Here is a 25,656-nt window from a genome sequence, read left to right on the forward strand (position 1 = left end):
CCTAAATGAAAGTTTCTCAAACTAAGTTGCAGTTTCCAAACAGAAAACTTACTTACTTCAAAGTCAATGTTTGAGGCGCTACAATTAATATTCTGAAGACATCCCATTAGTGCAATTTTAAACTTTTATTTTGGTTAAATATCAGTTGTGTTATTTACAAAACCAAGTGCCTTTGTTTTGGTGTTCATTTTTTTATACATTTTGTCAGACGTGTGCTCAGAAACCTTTACAGTGCAACTTTAATCTTGCCGAGCCACTTGCAACCGTTAAATAGGACTCATCCGAATGATATCTGGGGTTTACAGTTCAGTTACGATTATCTTCTTTTATAGAGAGATCTCCTTGTTCCACGTCCTGCACAAATGATATTAAAGAAGGTTAATTATTAAGGAGACTCTGCTGCAGCTCTCTTTTTATCCAATCACATTTTGATGGACACTGACCTACTAAAGGAGTTGTCCGAGATTCACCTGCAAACCTTAGATGAGGCAGAGTCTAAACATGGGTCATGTGCAGGAGTGATGAGAAAGCAATACCTGTTTGGGGAAGCTCGCAGGACTCCTAAAAAAAAATCTGTTCTCAAGAGCTCACCTGTGTTTTCCACACACTTTCTAAATGTTTGACTTGTCTCATGTCTTAAGTGTTAACTCAGTGCAAAGCCCCACAAGACAGCCAGTATTGTGGCACAACAGATATTTGCATCTCACTCATTCTTGCAGCTACAAACTCTTTGTGCACACAATAGGTGCAGTTGAGCAGGCAACAGGGCAAAATGCAGCAAAAATAAGGTGAGTTTGCACGAGAAGCTGCCTTATACCATGTCATGACTGATTTGGTCCATCTAACTGGCAGCACTGTGCAGGATTTCGGGCAGAGAATACTCCCTGCCCTACCTGGAGATGCCAAGGATTGAACAAGGTATCTTAAGTGCAAGGCAATGGGCCCTTCCCAATGCACAAAATACTTTTCCAGGTTGGTGAGTCAGAATACAGGCAAAGCTATAGCAAGCTGAGTATACAAAGTCACCTTAGCCAACACCTGAAATCAGGTTGCTCATCTCTTCTACATCCTACAAAACAGGGCTGGTATTTCAGATATCCATGCTGTAGAGATTATAACATCAGATGGCTTGCATTTGCAACTCAGAAAGTGTCTGTGGCCTCTCTTATCATCAGAGATAAGCCAAAGCACTATAGAAAAACACCTGAAGATTCAGATTCATGTGCACTTTCATATTTCCCCAGACCTGTGTTTCAAATTCGACTTCCTAGGAGCACAGATTCACAGTGAAGTTCTCATACTAAGTTTTCCAGTTCTACTGACCAGCAATTTCTTCTTTGAATCTATTCTGGCACCTACACTCTGAAGACTACAGGACTAAGTCTTAGGTTAGACTTGATAAACCTACCCTTGTGTTGGGTGGCTTTGGGCTTCTCCCATTCTTCAACTTCTATGTCATGTCTTGTGTCTCTACGCTTATGTGGAGGCTTCCGTGCTTTTCTCTTTGGCATGCCTAGAAGCAAGTCACCTGAAGAAAAAGGGGAAAAATATTTCTTCATCCAAAATATACCAGTGTTTGCTCCCGTGACCCCTTTCTCCCTCCTAACCCCTCTCCCTTTTCTATGAAGTCTTATCACTTATACTTTCATGGACAGCTATGGAGAATGGTGTGGATTAAACTCAATTGTAGCAACACGGGCAACTTTCTCTCCTGCTCTGGAGGGTAGGACTCGAACCAATGGCTTCAAGTTACAAGAGATTATGACTAAACATCAGGAAGAATTTTCTGACAGTAAGAGCTGTTTCACAGTGGGATGGTATCCCTTGGGAGGTTGTGGACTCTCCTTCCTTGGAGGTTTTTAAGCAGAGGTTAGAGAGACATTTGTCATGGATGCTCTAGCTGAGATTCCTGCATTGGAAGGGGGCTGGACTAGATGAACCTTGGGGGTCCCTTCCAACTCTACAACCCTATGAACTCTTGCCTTGTGTTCAGATTGGCCCTCGGGATACATTAAAAGGTCAATGATGATAATAATAATAATAATAATAATTTATTTATACCCCACCCATCTGGCTGGGTTTCCCCAGCCACTCTGGGCGGCTTCCAACAGAACATCAAAATACAATAACCTGTTAAACAGTAAAAGCTTCCCTAAACAGGGCTGCCTTCAGATGTGTTCTAAAAGTCTGGTAGTTGTTTTTCTCTTTGACATCTGGTGGGAGGGCGTTCCACAGGGCAGGTGCCACTACCGAGAAGGCCCTCTGCCTGCTTCCCTGTAACTTGGCTTCTCGCAGTGAGGGAACCACCAGAAGGCCCTCGGAGTTGGAGCTCAGTGTCTGGGCAGAACTATGGGGGTCGAGACACTCCTTCAGGTATACTGGACCGAGGCCATTTAGGACTTTAAAGGTCAGCACCAATACTTTGAATTGTGCTTGGAAATGTTCTAGGAGCCAGTGTAGGTCTTTCAAGACCGGTGTTATGTGGTCTCGGCGGCCGCCCCCAGTCACCAGTCTAGCTGCTGCATTCTGGATTAGTTGTAGTTTCCGGGTCACCTTCAAAGGTAGCCCCACATAGAGCGCATTGCAGTAGTCCAAGAGAGGGATAACTAGAGCATTCACCATTCTGGCGAGACAGTCTGCAGGCAGGTAGGGTCTCAGCCTGCGTACCAGATGAAGCTGATAAACAGCTGCCCTGGACACAGAATTGACCTGCGCCTCAATGGACAGCTGTGAGTCCAGAATGACTCCCAGGCTGCGCACCTGGGGGGCACAGTTACCCCATTCAGGACCAGGGAGTCATGTGCATCATATTGCATATTTGCAAATACGTGTATTGTATTAGATACATTGACTTGAGCCCTGCAGCTGCATACCAAGTCTACCTTATCTGTGCCAAATCTAGCTTTGCCTCTCATTGCTTTATGTGTGCATTCAAGCTGTTGTGTTGACAATGTGTTCTTCGGGCCATAACAGAGAGAACAACCAAGTTTAGATGAACCGCTACCAGGACAGAGGAAAGTACCGTACTTTGTGCCTTATGTTTAACAGGTGCACTTTCTTAAAATAGACAATGTCATACCTCTCTCTCTGCTTCTGATTACGGGGAAATGGTCACCATGTACGAGGCTAGCAAATTTGGGCCTAGCTCCACTTTTCACCCAGTATTCAGCAGATGCAGTCCTCCCACCTTCCTTTTGTAGCCTTCCTGGGCGAGATAAGGAAGAAGAATCCAAGTCAGTCATTGTGTTTCCTGCTATTACACTAGCCTTAATGCTCTCCACCCCCCTGCCAGCGCCCCCCTCCCAACAAGCATTCAAGATCATTTAATCCAGAAAGCCTTATGGAACTGAAGTCTACCACCGACATCCAGTTTTCTTGGGTTCTGGGCCGAGACATTTCAACCTTCAAGTATCACCATCTTACTGTTTTCCCCCTTACACTGATTTAACTGCAGAGCAGGATCACAATCACATATACAGTGGTGCCTCGCAAGACGAAAAGAATCCGTTCCGTGAGTCTCTTTGTCTAGCGGTTTTTTCGTCTTGCGAAGCAACCCCATTAGCGGATTAGCGCTATTAGCGGTTTAGCGGCTATTAGCGGCTATTAAAGGCTTAAGGGATTAGCGGATTAGCTGCTAAAAGGCTATTAGCAGCTTAGTGCCTTAGAAAAAGGGGGTGGGGAGCGGAAAAAAATTGCAGCAACTCGCAAGACATTTTCGTCTTGCGAAGCAAGCCCATAGGAAATTCGTTTTGCGAAGCACCTCCAAAATGGAAAACCCTTTCGTCTAGCGGGTTTTCCGTCTTGCGAGGCATTCGTCTTGCGGGGCACCACTGTACAAAGATCTGTAGCAATAGCAGTCAGGATCCAGGCCACAACTGACTATAAATCAGGACTGGAGCCCCTTTCAAGTTAGTTTTTGATAAGGCATCCAGTCTAGCCTGACTTTTAGTAAAGCTGTTACAAGAATAGATTGCATCAGAAACACTTTCTAATTTTATGTGCACTGTTTGGGGATTTCATATTAAGTTTTGGATTACATTTATTAAAACCTGATTAAATCCTTATTAAGTAGCGATAAATTCTTCCAAACACCTAAAGAGGCATACCAGTTTGTTTGTACAGTGGTACCTCGGGTTAAGTACTTAATTCGTTCCGGAGGTCCGTTCTTAACCTGAAACTGTTCTTAACCTGAAGCACCACTTTAGCTAATGGGGCCTCCTGCTGCCACCACGCCGCTGGAGCACGATTTCTGTTCTCAACCTGAAGCAAAGTTCTTAACCTGAAGCACTATTTCTGGGTTAGTGGAGTATGTAACCTGAAGCATATGTAACCTGAAGTGTATGTAACCTGAGGTACCACTGTACGTATGTATGTGAGTGAGTGAGTGACAGAGAGAGATACATGTATGTATAAACGTACTGAATATACATTGGGACAAGAAGAATGTGGATCCCACATACACCAGTCTATTAAAAGGTACTTTAAAGCTTCAGTTTCTGCCCCCCTTCCAACTGGCAAGGCCCACTGTGTGTGAGCAAATGAATACTGCATTGTCCCAACATGCAGGAATGCCACTTGTGTGTTTGCTATTTACCTGAGCTCTTTTGTGAATTTCTCCGTGCCTCAAGCGCTTCTAGTTGCTGGGACGTGGGCCTCTGCAGCCAGAAGCTGTAGTCGCCGAAGAGATCCTCAACTTGTTCTTGGTCCTTCTTCAGTTTAGTTGCCGTTTTCATTTTATCTTGCACAGGCCAACTAAGGAGGTGTGCTGGCACAGCATTTTTCGGTACTCTCCAGATCACTTGCTGGCCAGTCTGCCTGTAAGGGCAACTTCTGGTGGGGGTCAAGGTTCTTCTGGAGCCTCTTTGATTCAAGTAGTCGTCATTGTCCTCCTCCTCCTCTTCCCCTTCTTCCTCCTCTTCTTCTGGTTCCTTTACCCAGTATTCTTCAGACTCATCTGCTTCTGATGGAGACAAACTCTTAGCAGCTTTCTTCTTGAGAGACTGGAGATGCCTTTTACTGGAAGTCCTGGGGAGAACACCCAGCTTGCCACTTGGACTGGAAACCTCTTTGATCTTGACCCGTGAAGTGCCCTTCAGGTTCTGGCTGCAGCTGGAATTGGCCTGTTCCATCCCCACCACTTCCTCATCTTCATTGAGGGAGCCTCCACTTTTTATTTTATCTATCTCCAAGCCTTCGACGTTTTTCTTAAAGGTATACATATTCTGAAGCATGTAGTCAGAAGCAAAATAAGACAGCGGTGCATCGTCCATCGACGAGTCTTCATCTCCAGAAGACATCTCATCCGAGCTAAAGCTAAGTACACTCGGACGTTTCCTTCGGGAGAAATGCGGATTGTAATTTGAGTTGGAATCCATGCTGTTTAAGCAAGCTAACCAGCCCTCAGGAGGAATATATTTCTCTGATTCGTCACACCACATGCTTTTTTCTGAAGTTGGCACGTGTTCCTCACTCACATCATTGTTATCATTCAACTTGCGAGGGAAATACGAATCATTCATGATCTCCATGCCAGACGGAAACAGTTCCCTTTGCCGAACAAGGTTGGAAGCATCGTGAGGAGCTCTGGAACCACCGAACCTCTTCAAGCCAGATCTTTTCGACATCAGAGCCTCTTGCCTCGCACCTAACTGGTCGGGTCTGTTCTGTTCAGCCAGCTGCACTGTTCTGGCTTCGTCTAGAGGAGACTTTGGCCCATGAGTAGTAGCTCCTTGTTTTTCCAAATCCAGCTTCGGTTTACATTGAGGCTCTGTCTCTTGCACATCTTCAACAGCCTCTTGCTCCTCTGGGTAAGAAATGCTCGGCACCAATTCAGTCTGCTCACGAGGCCCATATGCAACGCCTTCGCAGGAACTCATAGCAAACATATCCCTTTGCATTATGCTCTCCGGCACTGGTTTCTTCACCACATCATAAAGAGGAATTGTTTCTTTGAAGGACTTCCATAGTTGAATGGCGGGACCACCACTGTTCCCATACTCTATTCTCACTTCCTCTTTCTCAAAAGCGTAACCTGATGGGGGAAGGCTTCGAAACTGTAAAGAACCTGCAGAGCCCTTGGCAAAGTCTCTCTCTGCAATCAGAGGAGATACAGCCCTCTCTGGCTTTTCCAAAGAGATATCAGCATCTTTACCAACACCAGATGAGACACAGGCCATGTTCCCCATTTCACAGTCTCTCACTTCTAGACCATGATCCTGATGTTTTTTCGGTTTGCTTTCAGCCTGCCTAGGGTCAGTCTGAGTTTCTTTGGTCTCTGTCCGCTTGCCGGGGTTATAGTGCCTGAAGCGTGTGGCTTGGAAAAACATGGGTGATGAGGGCGGAGGACCATTGAAATAGGGTCTCCTGTTAACTCTCATCTGCATGGGATGCTGTGGAATAAGATATCCAGGATACTCTTGAACAGGAACAGAGTAAAAGGGGAAATATGGACTCCCACTTCTTAAGCCTAAGAAGAACAGAAACATGCATTTTCCACCAATGTAAGTTTTGCCAAAACAACCTTAAGATTCATTATTTCATAGAAGACATTCAGACCTTTAACAAGACCAACTTTTGATCAGCAAAAGTTAATTGAAATCCCTCTGTGATGTTCAAGGATGAAAAAAGGTTGCATCTATCATTACCAAAGCAAGCTCTTCAGGTTGCTTCCGTTCCTTCTTGGCATCATGTAAAGAAATCGGTGTTCTTGATTTCTGCCGCAATATGCACCGAATACAGCAGTTGGGGGAATCAAGAATAGGGTAGCACAAGCAACCGCATTATGCAGGGAAGAGCCCTGTATTTTGGAACCATCTGGGGTGAACTGTCCCATGTGCTCTGCCCCACTTCCCCCCACCCCCTGGGGACCTTGCAGACGTCAGCTGCCAAAGGGGCAGCACTCAAAATTTGAAAAATGCCTGGCTGTCAGGGATAATCAGCAGCAGACAACAGACCAGCATGGTCTGGAAGGGAGCCCTGTCCTGTCCTATATTTACACAACTGCATTTGCACCACAGCCATTCTGGGGCACTCAGGGGCATTTGGGGATGACCCAACACCTTCAGTGGATTGGATCACTCTGCTGAGCTGTAATAATAATAATAATAATTTATTATTTATACCCCGCCCATCTGGCTGGGTTTCCCCAGCCACTCTGAGCAGCTTCCAACAAAACACTAACATACAATAACCTGTTAAACATTAAAAGCTTCCCTAAACAGGGCTGCCTTCAGATGTCTTCTAAAAAGTTTGGTAGTTGTTTTTCTCTTTGACATCTGATGGGAGGGCGTTCCACAGGACAGGTGCCACTACCGAGAAGGCCCTCTGCCTGGTTCCCTGTAACTTGGCTTCTCGCAGCTAGGGAACCACCAGAAGGCCCTCAATGCTGGACCGCAGTGCCCGGGCAGAACGATGGAGGTGGAGACGCTCCTTCAGGTTACAAACTGAAGAGTCACATACTTTTCAGGTTTAGCCTTTTGGGGGATTGGACTTGCCTAGAGAACATAGGGCAAGGGGCTAGCTTCTCCCCCACTGAGGCAACCATTAATCTTGGGCATGTTCCCAATTTAAAAAGCTTGCGGGTAGTTATTTACACCAATTGTTTGTTGGCTCTGGATAGACAAATGAGATGGTGAAGAGACCACCATTTGATTTCTCTAGTTCACCTGGAGTAAGCTTCTTATCATCTGTTCCAGGCTTCCTCAACCTTGGCCCTCCAGATGTTTTGGGCCTACAACTCCCATGATCCCTAGCTAGCAGGACCAGTGGTCAGGGATGATGGGAATTGTAGTCTCAAAACATCTGGAGGTTCGAGGTTGACGAAATCTGGTCTGTTCAAATGTCTAGCTCTGAAGGGGATCCTTTAGCTCAGGGGTGCTCTCTTATTCCCCACCCCCGGCCAAGGGGTCAACCGTTTTAGGGTCAGGGGCAGAATTCCCTAGGTTAGAGCCTCACACTGTTGCCAGGTAGGTTCAAAGCAAAAGTGAGATAAAGTTTATTGAAATAAAGCAACTTGAGTAATGAAGTATTAAAATAACGGCTATGATAAAATTTTCTTTAGGGTTTTCTTTTTCTTCTTCTTACAGGACAACATGCAGAAGTTCAGTAGGTGAAGTGTTTTCCATCACTATTGCTTGTTACTGAAAGCTTTACCCATTGCGATTCCTCTGGTGTAAGCGGTTAACCAAGAGGAAGAGAGCACCCCAACATGGCAACAACACAGTTGTAATTGCTGCAATCATGAAGGCCTCTGTAGAATTCTCTATTATATCACAGATAGCCAGTTAAACAAACTAGAACTGCCTTCGCCAACTTGATGCCCTCCAGGTGGTTTGGACTACAATGCTATTCAGTTCTGACCGGCAGAACACCAGGTTGGCCAAGGCTGAACTGGGAAATACCAACATTAAATCCAAACCTGAATATGAACTGCAAGACCAATGCTATATAATGGATTCCATTCTTATTTCATCCGTGGCCCAACCTGTACCTCTTCCTCAGCCTTACCTGCTGTAGGGATGCCGTACGGGTTGTACATTGGGCCAAGGAACCATGGATTAGGGAAAGGTTGCTGTGCAGTCGGTTGTGCGTAAAAAAAGGGCCTTTGGTTTGTGGAATAGGGTCCGTTTTCCGAGGAAGCTTTCATTTTGTAGGCTGGAAAACAGAAAAGCAGCACTTTAAAAAACACACACACTGACAAAAACACACATACCACCTTTGTTAAGTTTGTGGACGGCCTGGGTTTTCTGGGGATGAAACAGATTCAACACTCCCCATGGAATGGTGGTTCTGTTACGCATTTAAAGGACTCGGGCAGGGCTCAGGGAACAGGAAACGAATGTTAATTTCTATGTTATCTGGAGAACTTAAGTTGATAGGTGGCTGGGGTCCCACCAGCACTCTGTTCTGCAGTGCAACCAGCTGCCTGTATGGGTGGGGTATGTATGTATGGGTGGGGTATGTATGTATGTATGTATGTATAAATAAATAAAATTAAAGGGAAGCAGAAGGAAAGTGGCAAGTAAGGCGGGGGGGGGCATGGGCTTGATACCCATTCATCTAGCTATCATTCCCCTGTTCTCCCCCCCACCCCATTTTTGGAAAAAGCCCCCTTAAAGTAGAGCGCCTTAAGGGGGCTTTATGGGACAGGTGGGTATTGACCATTCACTAGGCTCCCTTGCGACCTTAAAGCCATTCTTGCATTTAGGATAAAAACAACTTCAGCCTGACTGATCCCTGCAATGTTCAGAGAACTCTATCATTTATTATTGGAAAAGTCCTCCAAACAGTTTTTTGTGAAACCATGTCCTTAAGCCTCATTGCTCTCTGTGAATCTTATGCCATAAGTGCTCTACTTGGTCACACAAACATTCAAGCAAATACTCTTTCTCCTACTTTAATAATCACCTTTTCCACACAAACCTGACTATTTTGTGCAAACTGTTGTAGAGAAGCCATAAGTATTAGCAGAGACTATGGCCACTGCTTAAATACAATACTAGAAATGGAAAATGCATATAACTTTGAAAGAATACATTTCACATCCCACAGATACAATAACGCTCACTCCTGTGCAAGCTTACTCAGCACTGAGTCCCGTCAATTTCAAAATTTCAGTAGGACCAATTTCAAAGTATACAGGGCACAATGTTGACTCAGCTTGCTTAATGACTAATCAGAAATGGCAGAAGACTATTACAGTGAACACACCCATCTCGATTCATTACAAAGTTCTCTTCTTTCCTTCTAGGTAAAGACAATAAACCTCCCATTACCCCTCAAGTATCATTATTGCTGTTGTCAACATTATTTCTAGGATTTAACACATACACAAAACTTTAGCAGTAACTGCCCACATGATAACTTATCCAAGATACCTCGTTCAAACTAGTTTTGTATTTTTAGCAAGGGGCTGTAAGTTTATAAACATATAAAAAGCAAGACAGGAACAGAAATACGCTTATTCAAAGGTAACAAAAAGCCTACAAACCTCTTCTGAAACCCAGACAGTCCAACAATACAGAGAATTCTTTCAACAACAGGCCAGCCTCTTCCAAGCATCCACTAAAGCTCTCACCATCTTTCTACACCTTTCTATAAACCAAGAATCCCCACCTTCCAATTGCTTTTTACTCCTTAAATGCAAGCTCTATGAAGCCAAGTCATTCCTGCCCTTGCTGTATTTGGCCCCAAACCAGGCATCCCTGCTGCTGCTGCATCCAAACACAGCCCAGCAAAGAACTAATTGCTAACACCTCTCTCCTCTCTCTTAAGCACAAGCCAGTCCTCAGCACACCACACCTGTAGCTAATTGAGGCCTTTTCTTTAAAGCAACAGGAGACTTACAGCTAACAGTCTGGTCCCGTGCAAATTTGAGTACATCTAAGTTGATTAATTTCAATGGGCTGATGCACACTTTACTTTGCATAAGATATGGCTGCATGCCTTCACCGCCCCTCAACCTATAAAGTTCAGGCTTATTAACAAGGTAGAGACACAGTAAGGCCAGTGACCACTGCATTTCATGTGCACTTTGATCCTGCAAATACTTAGTGCCACTCTGCATCCAGTAAACTCACTCTCATGTCTCCCTTACTCTGCATAGGGTCAGGCTAACAGAACCAGTCTGGGACCCCTTACCTAACGAAGTTACAGTTGCAAGTAAATGACAAGAAAAGATCGTGGGATGTACAGTGGTATCTCGGGTTACATACGCTTCAGGTTACAGACTCCGCTGACTCCGCTAACCCAGAAATTGTGCTTCAGGTTAAGAACTTTGCTTCAGGATGAGAACAGAAATCGTGCTCCGGCGGTGCGGCAGCAGCGGGAGGCCCCATTAGCTAAAATGGTGCTTCAGGTTAAGAACAGTTTCAGGTTAAGTACCGACCTCCGGAACTAATTAAGTACTTAACCTGAGGTACCACTGTATTTGCCCCCCCTGCTAGGGCCATTAAGGCAGCTTTCCAACAGAATGCCTGACCCCATCCACCCTAAAAAGTTCTACCACTTTGGACTGAGTGCCTCTGAGCATGTGCAAAGCCCCCCGGGGGAAAAATGAAGCTTCAATGACCTAGTGTCAAAAGTTCCCCTGTGCATATACAGACTTTCCTTCATGGAAAGGATGCTCACTCTGCTATTGGGGATCTGGTGTCCTACACCTTGCCTCCAATTCAGTCTGCCTGCCTAAGATGCTGATTGTTTCACTAGCCCTCATCTGCTGAGAGAGCGTAGGGTAAAATAGGGTAAATACTGACTTAACAGAATGCAAGGTTCCATGTAGGCAACAGAGAGACTGGAACACATCCTGCAGTCTGGCTCAATGCCACTTCCAAAATGGCCTGTTTCTTCCCCCTTAAGGACAAGAAGAAGAGGAGTTTGGATTTGATATCCCGCTTTATCACTACCCGAAGGAGTCTCAAAGCGGCTAACAATCTCCTTTCCCTTCTTCCCCCCCAACAAACACTCTGTGAGGTGAGTGGGGCTGAGAGACTTCAAAGAAGTGTGACTGGCCCAAGGTCACCCAGCAGCTGCATGTGGAGGAGCAGGGAAGCGAACCCGGTTCCCCAGATTGCGAGTCTATCGCTCTTAACCACTACACCACACTGGCTCTCAAGAAAGCTTTCAAGAGAGAGATGCAAAATGTATCTCAGTGGCACAGCAGCGTGCATGGAATGCATTCAAAGCATGATGCACGTGCACTTCTTCCACACAATTTGCTGCTCACTGTCCCAAGGTGGGACACTTTATTGTGCCGGTGTGAATTATGGCAATGCACAAACAGGAAGCAGCAGCAAACGTGGTTAACATGGGGAGTTTTCTGGAGCATAGCCTTCCACCAGTACCTGCAGTCAGCTAAGAAGGTAAAATAACTGGCCTGGGCTGTAATCCTCTGGCTACTTACCTCAGAGAGGAAGACTCATTGACTGGATGGGACTTACTTCAGAGTAGGAGAAAACAGATATGTAAATTCAGTGCTTTTTTCCCTGAAAAAATGCCTAGGGGTACTCTCATTTTCCTACTCATATTGAAATACTGCCCCTCAATGAGGCCAAACTTAGATTCACAAAATGTTTAATAATAATAACAATAAATTTTGATTTATACCCCCGCCCTTCCCGGTTTAAAAATCGGGCTCAGGGCGGCTAACAGCAAATATAAAACATTGATTAAAATGCGACTTAAAAACAGCATAAAACAGCATAATATACAACATAAAATGCTGCCTCAATATCAATAAAATTCAAAAATTCAGGGGTCATTTTTTTTTGGGTGGGGGAACCCAGTCAGTAGACATCAAATGATCACCAGGGTTAACTGGCCAAGTTGGTCCTACTAGGGCCAGCAAGGAGACCAGGGAAGAATTGAAATGTGGGGTCCCAGAAAGGGTTTCTTCATAGAAGAGGAAAGGGAAAAGGGAATAGAGGATCAGGCTAATTCAAATTGAAGGCTAGGCGGAATAGCTCTATCTTACAGGCCCTGAGGAAGGAGATCAAATCCTGCAGGGCCCTAGTCTCATGGGACAGAGCATTCCACCAGGTCGGAGCCATCACTGAGAAGGCATTGGCCCTGGTGGAGGATAGCCTGGCTTCCTTAGGGCCTGGGACCTTTAAGCTATTATTATTCATGGACCTTAGGGTCCTCTGCGGGACATACCAGGAGAGGCGGTCCCGTAAGTACGAGGTTTTAGGGGTATGCGTCCCCCTGCGTCCCCCCAGGGGAAAAAATCACTGTAAATTTATGGTCTGCTGGCATAGAAACATTCCCTGCATATACAATGTAAATAATGCACATTAGGTTTGTGGTTTAGAACTGATTGCATTGGTAGTTGGGGGCACCTCTCTAGTGTACTGTGTACATGTAGAATACGGTTTCAAAACCGCCGTTTGTGTTCCTGAGGGCAGGAAAGATGCTTCCTTAGTTATTCCACAAGGGCGACTCTCACAATCATTTCTTACGCCTTCCAGGCGGCACCAGGCGGCTGCAGTTCCATCAGCCGGCCGGCAGGGGGCGCAAAGCAGGGAACAGCCTCTTCCGCCTGGCGCCCGAAGGCGCGCTGCAAACAGCGCGCTGCATTCTGGGAAGGAGCCCCTTTCCCCGAGAAGCGGCGGCGGCAGGTGGGACTAGGGGCGCGTGCGCACGAAGGGAGAAAGGCCGCGCCGGGCGGAGGCGGCCCTGCCCATGCGCGAAAACATTTCCCACCCACACCCCCAAGCTCCGCCTCCTTGCCATTTCTCTCTCTCTCTCTCTCTCTCTCTCCCTCGCCCGCGTCGCGCTCCCCTCCCTCCGAGCATGCGCAAGAGGGCGGGCTGGAACGCCGAGAGGGTGCGCCCGCGCGCGCGCGCTGCGCTCCTTTCAACGGACGTCGGGGCGGGCAAGCAGGCAGGCGGGCGGGCGGAGAGCGAGGTAAGGCCTCCCGCGCGTGCGCAGCCGCCCTGTGTGTGTCCCTCCGCCCCGGGCCCCTTTCCCTCCCCCCATCCACCTCCCCCCCCCGTCACCTCCTTCCGCTTTCCTTTTCGCCCCGGAGGATCCTGAGGGGAGGAAGGCGACGCGGCCGCCGCGGGAGGGGAGAAGGTGGCGCAGGTTTGTGAGGGGCGTCTGTACTGTGGGAACGGCGGGTGAAGGGATGGCGAGCAGCCGCCTCTGGTATCTCCTAGGTCTCTCTGCCCGGGGGGGGGGGACCCTTCCGTGACAGGAAACGCGCGCGACCCCCCTCAAAAAAAAACAAAATCCGCCATAGACTCCTATTCTCTCCCCCCCCCCCGGACAACCGCCTTCGGGGAGCGGCCTGGGCTCCTTCCTGGCCGGGTTGAGGGGGGTCGGCACCGGCTTCCGCGGACGGTGATGGGGGGAGAGGAGGAAGAGGAGGAGGAGGAAGGCCGCGGGGGTGTGAGGCGCCTGGACAACGGGCGAGAGCGACGTGTGTTTGTGTCAGTGTGTTGTTCTCGGGGGCCCACGCGCCGTGAACGGCTCTCCCCCCCCCCCCGACTCCGCCTCTTGCGGCGACGCGACTGGAGAGTCGGTGCTTCCGGGCGGGGGGAGCCCGCGGAATTCCCCGCTCAGGGCCGCATCCTCCGCGCCTGCCGCCTCCAATGTCGTGCTTCGGCTCTGGGCAGCGGGCGCCCAAGGTCTTTGTTCCGAAGGGTGGGCGGAGGGGTTGCTGTTTCTCTTTTGGGGTGGGGGGGTGCGTGGCTTTGGGGAGGAAGGGGTGTTGTGGTGGGTGTGGAGGTGAAAGCTGATGAGTGGGCCCGGCCTGGCTTAGCATCGCATCCAGGTGAAGCCATGGTCAGGGTGTCTGCTTTGCTGCATCCTGACGCCGCTGCATAAAAATACAGTGGTACCTCGGGTTACAAACGCTGCAGGTTACAGACTCCAGAAATATTACCTCGAGTTAAGAACTTTGCTTCAGGATGAGAACATAAATCGTGCAGCGGCAGTAGGAGGCCCCATTAGCTAAAGTGGTCTTCAGGTTAAGAACAGACCTGCAGAACAAATTAAGTTCTTAACCCAAAGTACCACTGTACTGGTTTTGGGTGGTCATTTTTACAGAGCTGCTATTTAGAAACACACCTTGTTCCCCTCCCGGGATGAGAAAAACAGGTGGGTTTTTTTTGACACCACAGCCTCCTAGCGGAAATAGGTTGGGGTTGCTTAGCAGAGAGGGTGAGGATGGGATTCTGCTCCTCCTCCCCTCCCCCCAAAATGAATTGTAGGTGTAAAGTTACAATTAATGATGTTGAAATGGAGGTACTTAATTGAAGCTGAGCAACAGACTCCTTATGCTTCTTCAGTTTTAATCTCGATTTCACACACACATATAAATTTAATGATGATTTATATTGGCTTGGCATAATTATATAGTTGCATTGTGAACTTGGCATGTAAATGGATGTTTGGATTGTAATGTTTTGAGAATAGTGATCAGGTTACTTTTTCACCTGTTCTACATAGAAGAGATGCAAATTTTCACTACTAAGTTGAAGTAACAAGTTCAGTCTTTGCAGAGGTGTAAAGAAATATTGTGCATTTGGTATAGCTGTTGCTGCAAAAAAAATTTGTGGGGGGAGGTAGGGAGTGGGCATGGCATCATAAGGCTTGCTTGGCATTCTTAATTTTGCCAGGTTTAGTGACTGGTGCTATTGCTGTTCCCAGGGGCTCATATTTCAGCAATAGTATGTGTTTCTGTGCTGGCACTACAATTCATATCGAGCTTAATTGATAGCTTACTTTTTAACAGCGATTATTGGCTGGGTTAATAACCGAGGATCAGAAGGACAGTTCATACAGCTTAAGTTCAGATGATGGTGTTTTACTAAAAATAATATAAGGTGCAGTTCTGTATATACCGGTAGGCTTTAAAAGAAAAATAGTTTTGAATAGGATTGTGTGTGTGATTTATAACACGTCTTGCAACTCTTGTTTAGAAATCAGATTTCATTTGATCTGAAAGACTGAAGGTTGGAGAGTTCAATCTTGCACAGTCATCCTATTTGGAAATTTGAAGTGTATGCCATTTAGAGTGTATGCCAGTATAATAGTTACAGAAACTACCATAAGCAGGGCTTTTTTTTAGCCAGAACTTGCCAAAACTCAGTTCTGGCACCTTTCAGGTGAACACCGTTGCCATTATGAGAGAACAAGGAAGGCGTTCAGGGTGAGCACCAGAATTTCTTTTTCTAGAGAAGTAGCATGGACCATAAGAATAAGTGATTGGTGATGGTAGTGATCAGAAAAGATGTCATTTGGTATTACAGAAGGATCCGAACTGAAGTTTGGTGCAGCTGAGCAGCCTTGTTAAGACATGGTTGAAAGAGTAGCGTTTGAGATTTGTAGGTGTATGGGAGTAGCTGAAATAAATGTCTAAAAGTTCAAAATAAGTTCAATGATATGGGAAAGTAGTAATATGTGTTATATAAATGTAAGCTGTGTTGACAGAGATAAGTTGGACAAGTTTCTGAAATTAAGCCACCAAATTGTGTACAAGTTTTGATAGGATGTAACTGGTTAGGCTACAGAACTCCCAGAAGAGATTTAGAGATGTAGTGGCTGTCTGTGCATGAGCCAATGGTTGGTGCTGTCACAGTATAGTTCTAATAAAAGCAGTATTTCCAAGACTTTAGGAGTAGTAGTATTTGGCTACATTTGAGCTTTGGTATTCTTTTTTCCTTAGTACTATGCTTTAAGAAGGATGTTTGGAGGGAATCAAAGGAGTATGTATGTTCTACTTGTATTTAGTAAACAAGCTGAAAACTTTGAAACTGCCAAGCTTGTCTAATACAGTGGTACCCCGCAAGACGAATGCCTCGCAAGACGGAAAACCCGCTAGACGAAAGGGTTTTCTGTTTTTCAATGGGCTTCGCAGGACGAATTTCCCTATGGGCTTGCTTCGCAAGACAAAAATGTCTTGCGAGTCTTGAGATTTTCCCCCGCTCCCCACCCCCTTTTTCTAAGCCGCTAAACCGCTAATAGCCTTTTAGCAGCTAATCCACTAATCCCTTAAGCCTTTAATAGCCGCTAAACCGCTAATAGCACTAATCCGCTAAGCTGCTAATAGGGTTGCTTTGCAAGACGAAAAAACCGCTAGACGAAGAGACTCGCGGAACAACTTAATTTCGTCTTGCGAGGCACCACTGTACTGTATTTGTAGTTGGCATCCAACTACAAGTTAAAAAAGAGAAAATTTTGGACAGAAAAATAAAGCACTGGAATTTTTTCTTCTCCACATTACTGCTAGAAAACAAATAGTACAAGCAAAAGTTGAAAGCATTTAGCTTTCAAGTTATGGAGACCTTGCTGGTGTTTAATGGGGAAACGTTAATCTTGATTGGGAAGAGGCTAAGAACCAGCTGCTCACTACCCTTGAATTGGAAAGTGGCTTGCCATGACAGTGAGCCCCACTTTCTCAGTGGTGATGGCAGTATTAGAAACTGAGATATGAAAAGTCAGGAGCTAAATGGCACCTTAAACCTAGGTTATGGGCACAACAACTGAATGTCTAGGCACACTTTTTTATAACAAGAATAAAAAGCTGAAACTGAATGAACTGTAGCTAAAATATTATGTCCATTTTTCACATAGTATAGTCCTTTCCCTGCTCACCCCCCTAATATTCTTAAGAGGGTCTTTTCTCCAATCTTCAGTGAGTAGCTGGAAGTAGGGAGGCAAAAAAAGGTCCTCTTTTCCTTCCACTCTGCAGTTTTAATCTGAAATCTTCGGCATAGTACTGCGCCCAGAGCTCAGAAACTGTTTGCACTAATGAAATTCCCTGTTGCAAAATGCGCCTAGAACAATGGGAGTTTTAAAACACTGGGTGGCAATCTCCCCCACAGTTGGAGTGAACTTGAACCAGAGAGATAGGCTGCTGAGATTCTCATATCATCTCTATTACCCAGCGCAAAAACATGGGCCACCCTTTCTGTCTCCACCAGTGTTAGAAACTGGGTTAGGAAAGCTATTCTCCTCATGACGCCTGGTTGTGGGTGTCAAAACAGAATGGGAAAAGGTAGTCTTGACAGTAATGAGCCTGTAGGGCATAGGAAGTGGTCGTAGCCCCCTCTGTAGGGTTGCCACGTGCATAAAATAAAATACTTGAATGTGACATTGCAGATGTAGTTTCATCTTGATTGAAATCTGTCTCAAATAATGTTAAATATGTGAAATTAGGTGGTACCTCTCAACTACCCTAAACAGCATTAGAGAAATGTTTACTGTGTCACAGAGATCACAAAGCTTCTGTGGTAATAGATAAGATCTAGAGTCCAATGACATTTGTGGTCATGTTAAATATTGTGAAGAGAGACAAAAACCTGATCCATTATTGCAAATTATTAAGGAGACATTGCCAATGCTAGGGGAGGGAGGACCAGTTAGGACCACAATAGATGGGTTTAATAACATTTCTACGCTGCTACTCCTATCCAATGCTTCATTTTAGTTCTGGGCATTCTTAAATCATCAGAGGAGTTGAGAAGGCATCAAATGTGTTCTTCACTGTTAGTCTTTGTATTTATGAATGGCCTTCATAACAGCAACTTTATGGTTTAAAGTAGCATACCAAACAGTGTTCTAGGCAGAACAATGGTAGAACAGGCTTAGAAAAATTGCTGACATGATTTTTTCCCTTCCTTCTAGTCACAAGTGATTGAGAGATGGTTCAAGAAAATCTACCTCACAAATTGTATTCGTTTGCCCATGAACTGCATCACTGGAAATCTGAACAGGAACTTGGCGGTCGTTCTTGAAAGTCTCAGGCGAACGGATGGACACCAAGTCAGTTTATTGCATCCAAGGAGTGGGTTGCCATCTGAAGTATTGATTCAACAGTCCAATCTATCATTGCTGAATGTCTTAATAAAGTTAGCAAAGGATTCAAAATATCCCTTGTAGTTTCTTCTGAGTTCTTCAAAAAATGGTTGCTTGACCTCTTTCCTGCTGAAGTAAAGTGGCTTCTATAACCTGTTTCTGGAAATATTAATGGAATGCAATCATGTCTACCCAGGAAGAAAGGCAGATCAATACGGAATATGCTGTATCCTTACTGGAGCAGTTAAAGTTGTTCTATGAACAGCAGTTGCTAACTGACATTGTTTTAATTGTTGAGGGCACTGAATTCCCATGCCATAAGATGGTTCTTGCTACGTGCAGCTCTTACTTCAGGTATGTGATTACAGTAGTGTTATTTCTTCCACTAAAATGTATTCTGTTCATCTCTTATGTCTAAGACTACAGTGTATAATATAATTTTAAAATGGTTCTACTGGGTAATTTGAAGTGAATGGAGTTGTGGATGTGGAATAGCTGAACGGGGATGTACAACTACTTTGATGGCTTCACAAAGTGTGGAATATCTATTGTAAGAGTGCCAAACATGACATTTGCGTTATGGAGGGAAGCTTGGTTAATGAAAACAAAGTCTGAAATGTCTCCAGCTCAATTTCACAGAAGGAGAAGGAGGTTTGTCTTCTTTTTACAGTTTTGAGGTTTGCAAAGTTTTTTTTTCTATTTGAGCGGGTGGAAGAGAGACAACTGTCCCTCTTGCCCTAGAGTTGAATGTGAACAGATCTAAAGTGTGTGTGTGTGTGTGTGCACATGCATGCAAAATCCCAATCCTCTGTTGTGTGTTAGGAAATAAGGAGGCATGGAAATAGAATACTTGCATGAAATAAGAGCATGATTCCACTGTTCCATGATTCCACTATTCCATGGCAGGTTAGGGAGAAGAGTGCATTCTACTTACAGGAGTAGCCAGTGGTGCCCTCCAGCTGTCGTGGACTGCAACTTCCATCAGTCATTGTTTACAATTTGCCATGTGTATGTAGTCCATAATTTACAGAAAGCATCGCACTGGCTACCACTAATCTAGAAGAATTAGGCAAGCTCAAGTGCAAATTGACCATGGGGAATATGCCCAGAGTTCTGGCTCAATATCTGCTGTGATGTTTATTGTACAAGAGCAAAATAACTTGTGCAACTAATATCTTTATAAATAAAAATATCTTCTACATATTGTAGAAGATGTTGGGACATGCTGCATTTTCCATGTGCTTTGTTCCATTGTGCGTTTGAAACTTCTGGTATGGTTGATATCTCAGTGAGTATTAATGAAATGAAATAAAAGCACAGTATCAGCGGCTCCTCTTGGCTTTCAATTGTGCTATGTGTACCAAGACATACAGGCAATTCCAGACCTTTTGAAAACTTGAAACTTGTCCCAAAACAAAATGATTTTCACACCAGTAACATGCAAGTACTCAAGGAATACTAACATCAAACAAACTTAAATCTTATGACTGTGTTTCTCTGGTGACTGCATGAAAGATGGAGTTAAAATTACTAGAAAGTTATAGATGAGTGTGAAATACTCAAATGAAACTAGTTTTAACTACAGAAATCTGCAATTTTGTGTATGTACGACCAAGTGTTCTGGTGCTTACTACAAGCTATTGACTGATGTCAGAATGTGTTTGACCATTGACAGTTGTTCTAAACAGGAGATTTCGAAAGTAATAACTGTTTTTATACTTTAAAGAGGGGCAGAATGGTTGGATTTCAGTCAGCATTGCTCTTATGGGAGAGATTACATACCATATTTTTCCATGTCTAAGACGACCCCTATTTTTTTAACCCAAAATAAAGAAATCTCAGCCTGGGTCACCAGAGCCTAGGCCACCTGAGCCCGGGTCGCCCGTACCGGAGCCTGAACCCAAGCCCAGGCTGCCTGCACAGAGCCCAAACACAATCTTGAGCCCAGGCTGCCCGCACCAGAGTCCAAACCCAAACGCTTGTGTATACACCCCTGCGTATAAGATGACCACCAATTTTTGACTACTTTTTTTAAAGCAAATTTAGCTAAACATAGTCTTATACACTGAAAAAGATGGTATATGTGCTTAATGTAACCTAAACACAGAGGAAGTTCATATATAGCATTTATTATGTTTTCTAAACTGATTTGTACCTCAATAAGATCAGGGAGTCCACTTGCACACGAACTGGACAGTAGCCTATCCATGAAACTGGATGTAAATAGTGTGAAATACCAATCCTTGGAATGTAGCCTTTGTGAACAATTTAATAGTTTTGAATGCTCTTATATGTACTGAATTTTATCCAGCTCCAGGCTTCAAAGAGTTGGAGAAAGTAAGATAGAAGCTAGAAGTTAATGTATTTTGTTTTATCTTTCAGGGCTATGTTTATGAGTGGGTTGAGTGAAAGCAAGCAAACGCATGTCCATCTAAGGAATGTGGATGCAGCCACTTTGCAAATCATAATAATTTACGCATACACGGGTAACTTGGCAATAAGTGACACTACAGTCGAACAGCTTTATGAAACGGCTTGCTTCTTACAGGTAGGAATGTTATATGCTGACTTTTCTAAGACACTTTAAAAAAGGTAGCTTTCTGAATATTTCACTTTTTATTTTCTTTTACCTTTAACAGAAACTGCCGTGGAAGCATTTGCATTTTCCGCCCTAATGGTGCTACTATAAACTAATTACAATATATTTCTATTTGGTTCAAATGAGTTTGCTCTCCATTACATACTTCTAGAATTAAGATGTAAAATTGATGTATTGATATAGGGCAAGGATAGCTAACCCTCAATTTGAGAGCCTAATGTGGCCCCCTAAGCAGTTTTTTTGGCCCCTTAAGATACTGATTTTTGGTAATGACAATTTAACTAAGCTGTGCTGCACTGGGTGGAGCCCAGTGTTCAGAAAGGGGTGCAGATCAAACCCTGATTGGTCATAGGATTGATCATTTGAGCAGAGGGGAAACAATAGCTTTACTCCTCTATTGTCCTGCATGGATGCCACTTTCAGAGGGTGGCCAATGGTGAGTGGATCCCCCAGGCGACAAAAGTTTAGCTACTCATGATTTCAGGGAGCCATGCATTGTCATGAGCTTTCCAAAGGGAATTTGCAGTATAATTAATTTTATATATTTAATTTGTTGATCTCTTTACAACCAAAATACAATATATAACAGACCAATTAAAAATAATGATACACATTAAAAGTGTTCAGCCACAGAAGCCATTTTAAAACACAAATATCCCTCCCACTAATGGCCAGATACATACCTAAGTACACTAACTTAAGGCCCACATGCCTGGGATAATAAAATAATGTCTTCGCATGACACAGAAGAGATATTGGTGAACTTCCCTAGGGAGAGCATTGTACAACTGAAGCACTACTACAAACATCTCTTGTAGGAGGCACACAGGGAAATTTTTTAATATGATTATCTCAAGAGTCTGAGGAAGCTTATAAGGAGAGTGATAATCTAAAGGTACTTGAATACATTGCAACGTTCTAGGATAAGGGGCAGTAGTGCAGTAAAAGGAAGTGGAACCTCCCAGATTTGCATCTGTTGCCTTGTTATGGACATCATTACTACCTGAAATTGTTTGGAGACTGATGTTTACAGCTAACAGTTGAATGACTGTATTAGCCAGTGAACTAGCAGAAGGTTTGATTCAGCTTTTTCTGTTCAGTGCCATCCCTGCAGAGATTGGAGCTGTCTGATACCTAGTGAGATGGGAAAGCAGGGATTTTGTTTTGTTTTGTTTTGTTTTTTGTTTTGTTTTGTTTTGTTTTGAGGTATGTAACAATTTGACCAGCAATGGGGAAAACCTCTCTCCCTATTATCTACAGAGATAAATGGGGAAGACCCCTGATCACTGAAAGATGGTCAGTTTCTTCAGTAACCAATAGACTTTGGTCTTTGCAGATGAACTGGGGCACTTTCTCCCTTTCCTTTTTGTGAACAATTGTATGTTGTAGCCAGTATGTTTAGGCACATTCTGTAAATGATCCCTTTACCTTTGTTCAGTATAAGTTGTTTCTTCATTTCATTTCTATACTGCTTTATATTTTTAAGAAAAAATCTCCAATCAGTTTTCAACCTACATGAAAACATCAAATAAAGTATTACACTATAAAGCATTACAAAAGAAGCTCAAATGCAAAATATACAGTCGAAGCAATGTAATTAACAGGAAACTAAAATATTTTCTTAAAGATTTCAAAATAAGATATTACAAAGGAAGGTGAAGTATAGAATACACATTTAAAACACCATAAATGGCAAGAGAATAAAATATTATCTTAAACATAGAATAAGTTAAGGAGAGGTTGCTTTTATAGAAATGTAGGGAAATTTGTTTCTTTTCCTATTTCTTTTTCTTTTCTGTTGACCTTAAATATGAAGTTAATGTAAGCGTTGCATTGTGTTTTATTGCAGGTAGAAGATGTGTTACATCGTTGCAGAGAATACTTAATTAAAAAAATAAACGCAGAGAACTGTGTGCGGCTGTTGAGCTTCGCTGATCTTTTCAGCTGTGAGGAGTTAAAACAGAGTGCTAAAAGAATGGTAGAACACAAGTTCACAGCTGTATGCCACCAGGAGGCTTTCATGCAGCTCTCACATGATCTGTTGATAGATATTTTGAGTAGTGACAACTTAAATGTGGAAAAGGAAGAAACCGTTCGTGAAGCTGCTATGTTATGGCTGGAATACAACACAGAATCTCGATCACAGTATTTGTCATCTGTTCTTAGCCAAATAAGAATTGATGCGCTTTCTGAAGTTACACAAAGAGCTTGGTTTCAAGGCTTACCGCCGAACGATAAATCGGTAGTGGTTCAAGGACTATATAAATCTATGCCGAAGTTTTTTAAACCAAGACTTGGAATGACTAAAGAGGAAATGATGATCTTCATTGAAGCTGCTTCTGAAAACCCTGGTGGTCTTTACTCTTCAGTTTGCTACAGCCCACAGGCTGAAAAAGTTTACAAGCTCTGCAGCCCTCCTGCTGACTTGCATAAGGTTGGGACGCTTGTAACTCCTGATAATGATATTTATATAGCAGGGGGGCAGATCCCATTGAAAAATGCAAAAACTAACCACAGTAAAACGAGCAGACTTCAGGTTGCCTTCCGAACTGTGAATTGCTTTTACTGGTTTGATGCCCAACAAAACACTTGGTTTCCAAAGAGTCCAATGCTGTTTGTTCGTATAAAGCCATCCCTCGTTTGCTGTGAAGGCCATATCTATGCAATTGGAGGAGACAGTGTAGGTGGAGAGCTCAACAGGAGAACTGTTGAAAGGTATGATACTGAGAGAGATGAATGGACAATGGTAAGCCCACTGCCCTGTGCGTGGCAATGGAGTACAGCTGTTGCTGTTCATAACTGCATTTATGTAATGGCACACAACCTGATGTACTGTTACATCCCCAGGTCAGATACTTGGGTTGAAATGGCTATGAGACAAACTAGTAGATGCTTTGCTTCGGCTGCTGCTTTTGGGGATAAGATATTTTATATCGGAGGCTTGCACGTTGGCAGCAACTCTGGTATAAGACTCCCTACTAGCACTGTAGATGGGTCTTCCGTTACTGTGGAAGTTTATGATGTGAATAAAAATGAATGGCGAATGGCAGCCAACATCCCTGCCAAACGATATTCTGACCCCTGTGTCAGAGCTGTTGTGATTTCCAACTCCTTATGTGTCTTCATACGAGAAACCCACATGAATGAGAGAGCAAAGTATGCCACCTACCAGTATGATATGGAACTTGACCGGTGGTTCTTGCGCCAGCACATATCTGAACGGGTGCTCTGGGATTTGGGGAAAGACTTTCGGTGCACTGTGGGAAAGCTATATCCATCTTGCCTTGAAGAATCCCCATGGAAGCCTCCACCGTATCTCTTTTCACCAGATGGAGCTGATGAGTTTGAGATTGATGGAGAGATGCTGACGCTGCCACCTGTATAGCTCCCAAAATTAAGAGACTGCATGCCTAGAACTGGTTATCATGAAAACTCTTTGAGAGAACAGGGCTGGAATATGAAACAATAAGCTGTCTTGTATGTATGCCCTATTTAACATTTTGTGGCCATTGAGTGTAAATCGGTGGAATTGATAAGCAGATATGCTTCCATAATCTGAAACAATCCCTCTGGTAGCTGATGGGATCTGTATGTATATTGCAAGCTTAAAGCATCTGCTTATTGTCTAAATTTTTAGTCTTGTGAAGACTTTTAGTTCAGGAAACTTTCACAAAAGCAGCTTCTATTTCTAGGATGGTATGTTAATTGCTCAAAGTATCTTCCAGTTATATTTGAGTGAGTTCTGGAAATCTTTGTATGTGCTAGTTATTCTAGATTGTGTGGCCTAATGGAATGTGCTACACCTATTACACAACAGCCGTGTTGGTATAATAATGCCATGTTAAGAGAGAAACAAATCCCATGGATCTACCTGTGGTAGGAAGGGTAGATCTTCCAATTTACGGTGACATGCAGGGCAAAATGACTGCAGGCTCAGTCAAGCTGTATTATTATTATTATTATTTTATTATTATTAGGTGCATGTATTTTCACTAACTTATACCTGTCTATTTAGAATACAGGTCTTCCGAGCAGCTGGTAGTTTGCCAGGTGTGAACTTACGTTGCTGGGCTTGCAGTAAGAATTGCCAGCCCTACCTAGTGCGGGTCTGTGTGGAGCTTTTGATCAGTAAACAGTTCCACATTCTGTATTTCAGAAACAATGGCTCATGCATATTACTTCCTGCTGCTTACGTCCCCCTGCCCCAATGTTAACCAAGATATAGTGTGGATTAACCAGGTTTTTATTTTTGTTAATTTAATAACAAGCATTACTGTAGTGTGACTGTGTATAGATATCCCTTAGTTGTCTCTCTTTTGTTTTTTTTTTTGGGGGGGGGGAACCATTTTTTTCTTTCAGGAATACTCTGTGCAGGAGAGCAGTTCAGTAGTGCTGCTCTGGCATTAATCCCAGGAACCACTAGCAGTAGCGGAGCGCCGCCAATCTTACATGAGCACAGGTGCTTCATGATGGATCATACTAGCATGTTCAGCTGCATCATGTTCTGGCACTGTATTTTGAATGATATTAATTTATTAAAAAAAAAACCTGAGTCAAAGACTTGTTTCCCGTGTTTTCTGCAAGACAGTATCTTCCCAAAAAAACATTTCCTCAAACTCTTAATGTCAAAAAATATGCTGGTACTGGGTGGCTCAGAAAATTAGGTGCAACAGGTGTTCTGACATATTCCAGAGAGGTAAGTTACAGTATACAAGTTTGTTTTCCTCTGAGGACCACAAGGTGTGGAGGGGGCAGACGAT

General features: G+C 44.0%; 2 protein-coding genes and 1 long non-coding RNA gene across 10 annotated transcripts; 2 read left to right on the forward strand and 1 right to left on the reverse strand.

The window, feature by feature from the left end:
* Window positions 1-106: 106 nt before the first annotated feature.
* Window positions 107-13,639, reverse strand: LOC310661251 (uncharacterized protein). 5 transcript variants are annotated; one of them, XM_083407030.1, is made up of 6 exons: window positions 13,494-13,639; window positions 8,506-8,652; window positions 4,595-6,466; window positions 3,080-3,205; window positions 1,409-1,528; window positions 107-354 (listed from the first exon to the last, which is right to left on the reverse strand). In XM_083407030.1, exons 2-6 carry the CDS (start codon window positions 8,642-8,644, stop codon window positions 317-319), a joined length of 2,295 nt encoding a protein of 764 aa, XP_083263156.1. In that variant the 5' UTR covers window positions 8,645-8,652; window positions 13,494-13,639; the 3' UTR covers window positions 107-316. The 5 variants fall into 5 exon arrangements, with proteins under 5 accessions (XP_083263156.1, XP_083263155.1, XP_083263154.1 ...); XM_083407029.1 differs by lacking the exon at window positions 13,494-13,639 and adding an exon at window positions 12,854-13,212; XM_083407028.1 differs by lacking the exon at window positions 13,494-13,639 and adding an exon at window positions 11,900-12,969.
* On the forward strand, window positions 3,212-4,064 carry LOC310661323. The gene is made up of 2 exons (XR_014503901.1): window positions 3,212-3,481; window positions 3,841-4,064. It is a non-coding gene; the product is annotated as an uncharacterized lncRNA (long non-coding RNA).
* On the forward strand, window positions 13,290-25,454 carry KBTBD2 (kelch repeat and BTB domain containing 2). 4 transcript variants are annotated; one of them, XM_083407066.1, is made up of 4 exons: window positions 13,290-13,401; window positions 18,127-18,651; window positions 20,680-20,845; window positions 22,746-25,454. In XM_083407066.1, exons 2-4 carry the CDS (start codon window positions 18,482-18,484, stop codon window positions 24,279-24,281), a joined length of 1,872 nt encoding a protein of 623 aa, XP_083263192.1. In that variant the 5' UTR covers window positions 13,290-13,401; window positions 18,127-18,481; the 3' UTR covers window positions 24,282-25,454. The 4 variants fall into 4 exon arrangements, with proteins under 4 accessions (XP_083263192.1, XP_083263191.1, XP_083263193.1 ...); XM_083407065.1 differs by lacking the exon at window positions 13,290-13,401 and adding an exon at window positions 13,469-13,578; XM_083407067.1 differs by lacking the exon at window positions 13,290-13,401 and adding an exon at window positions 13,472-13,569.
* Window positions 25,455-25,656: the final 202 nt, after the last annotated feature.

Source organism: Podarcis tiliguerta (genome assembly GCF_965153285.1).
Source record: "Podarcis tiliguerta genome assembly, chromosome: 12".
In the NCBI taxonomy this organism is placed as follows: Eukaryota; Metazoa; Chordata; class Lepidosauria; order Squamata; family Lacertidae; genus Podarcis; species Podarcis tiliguerta.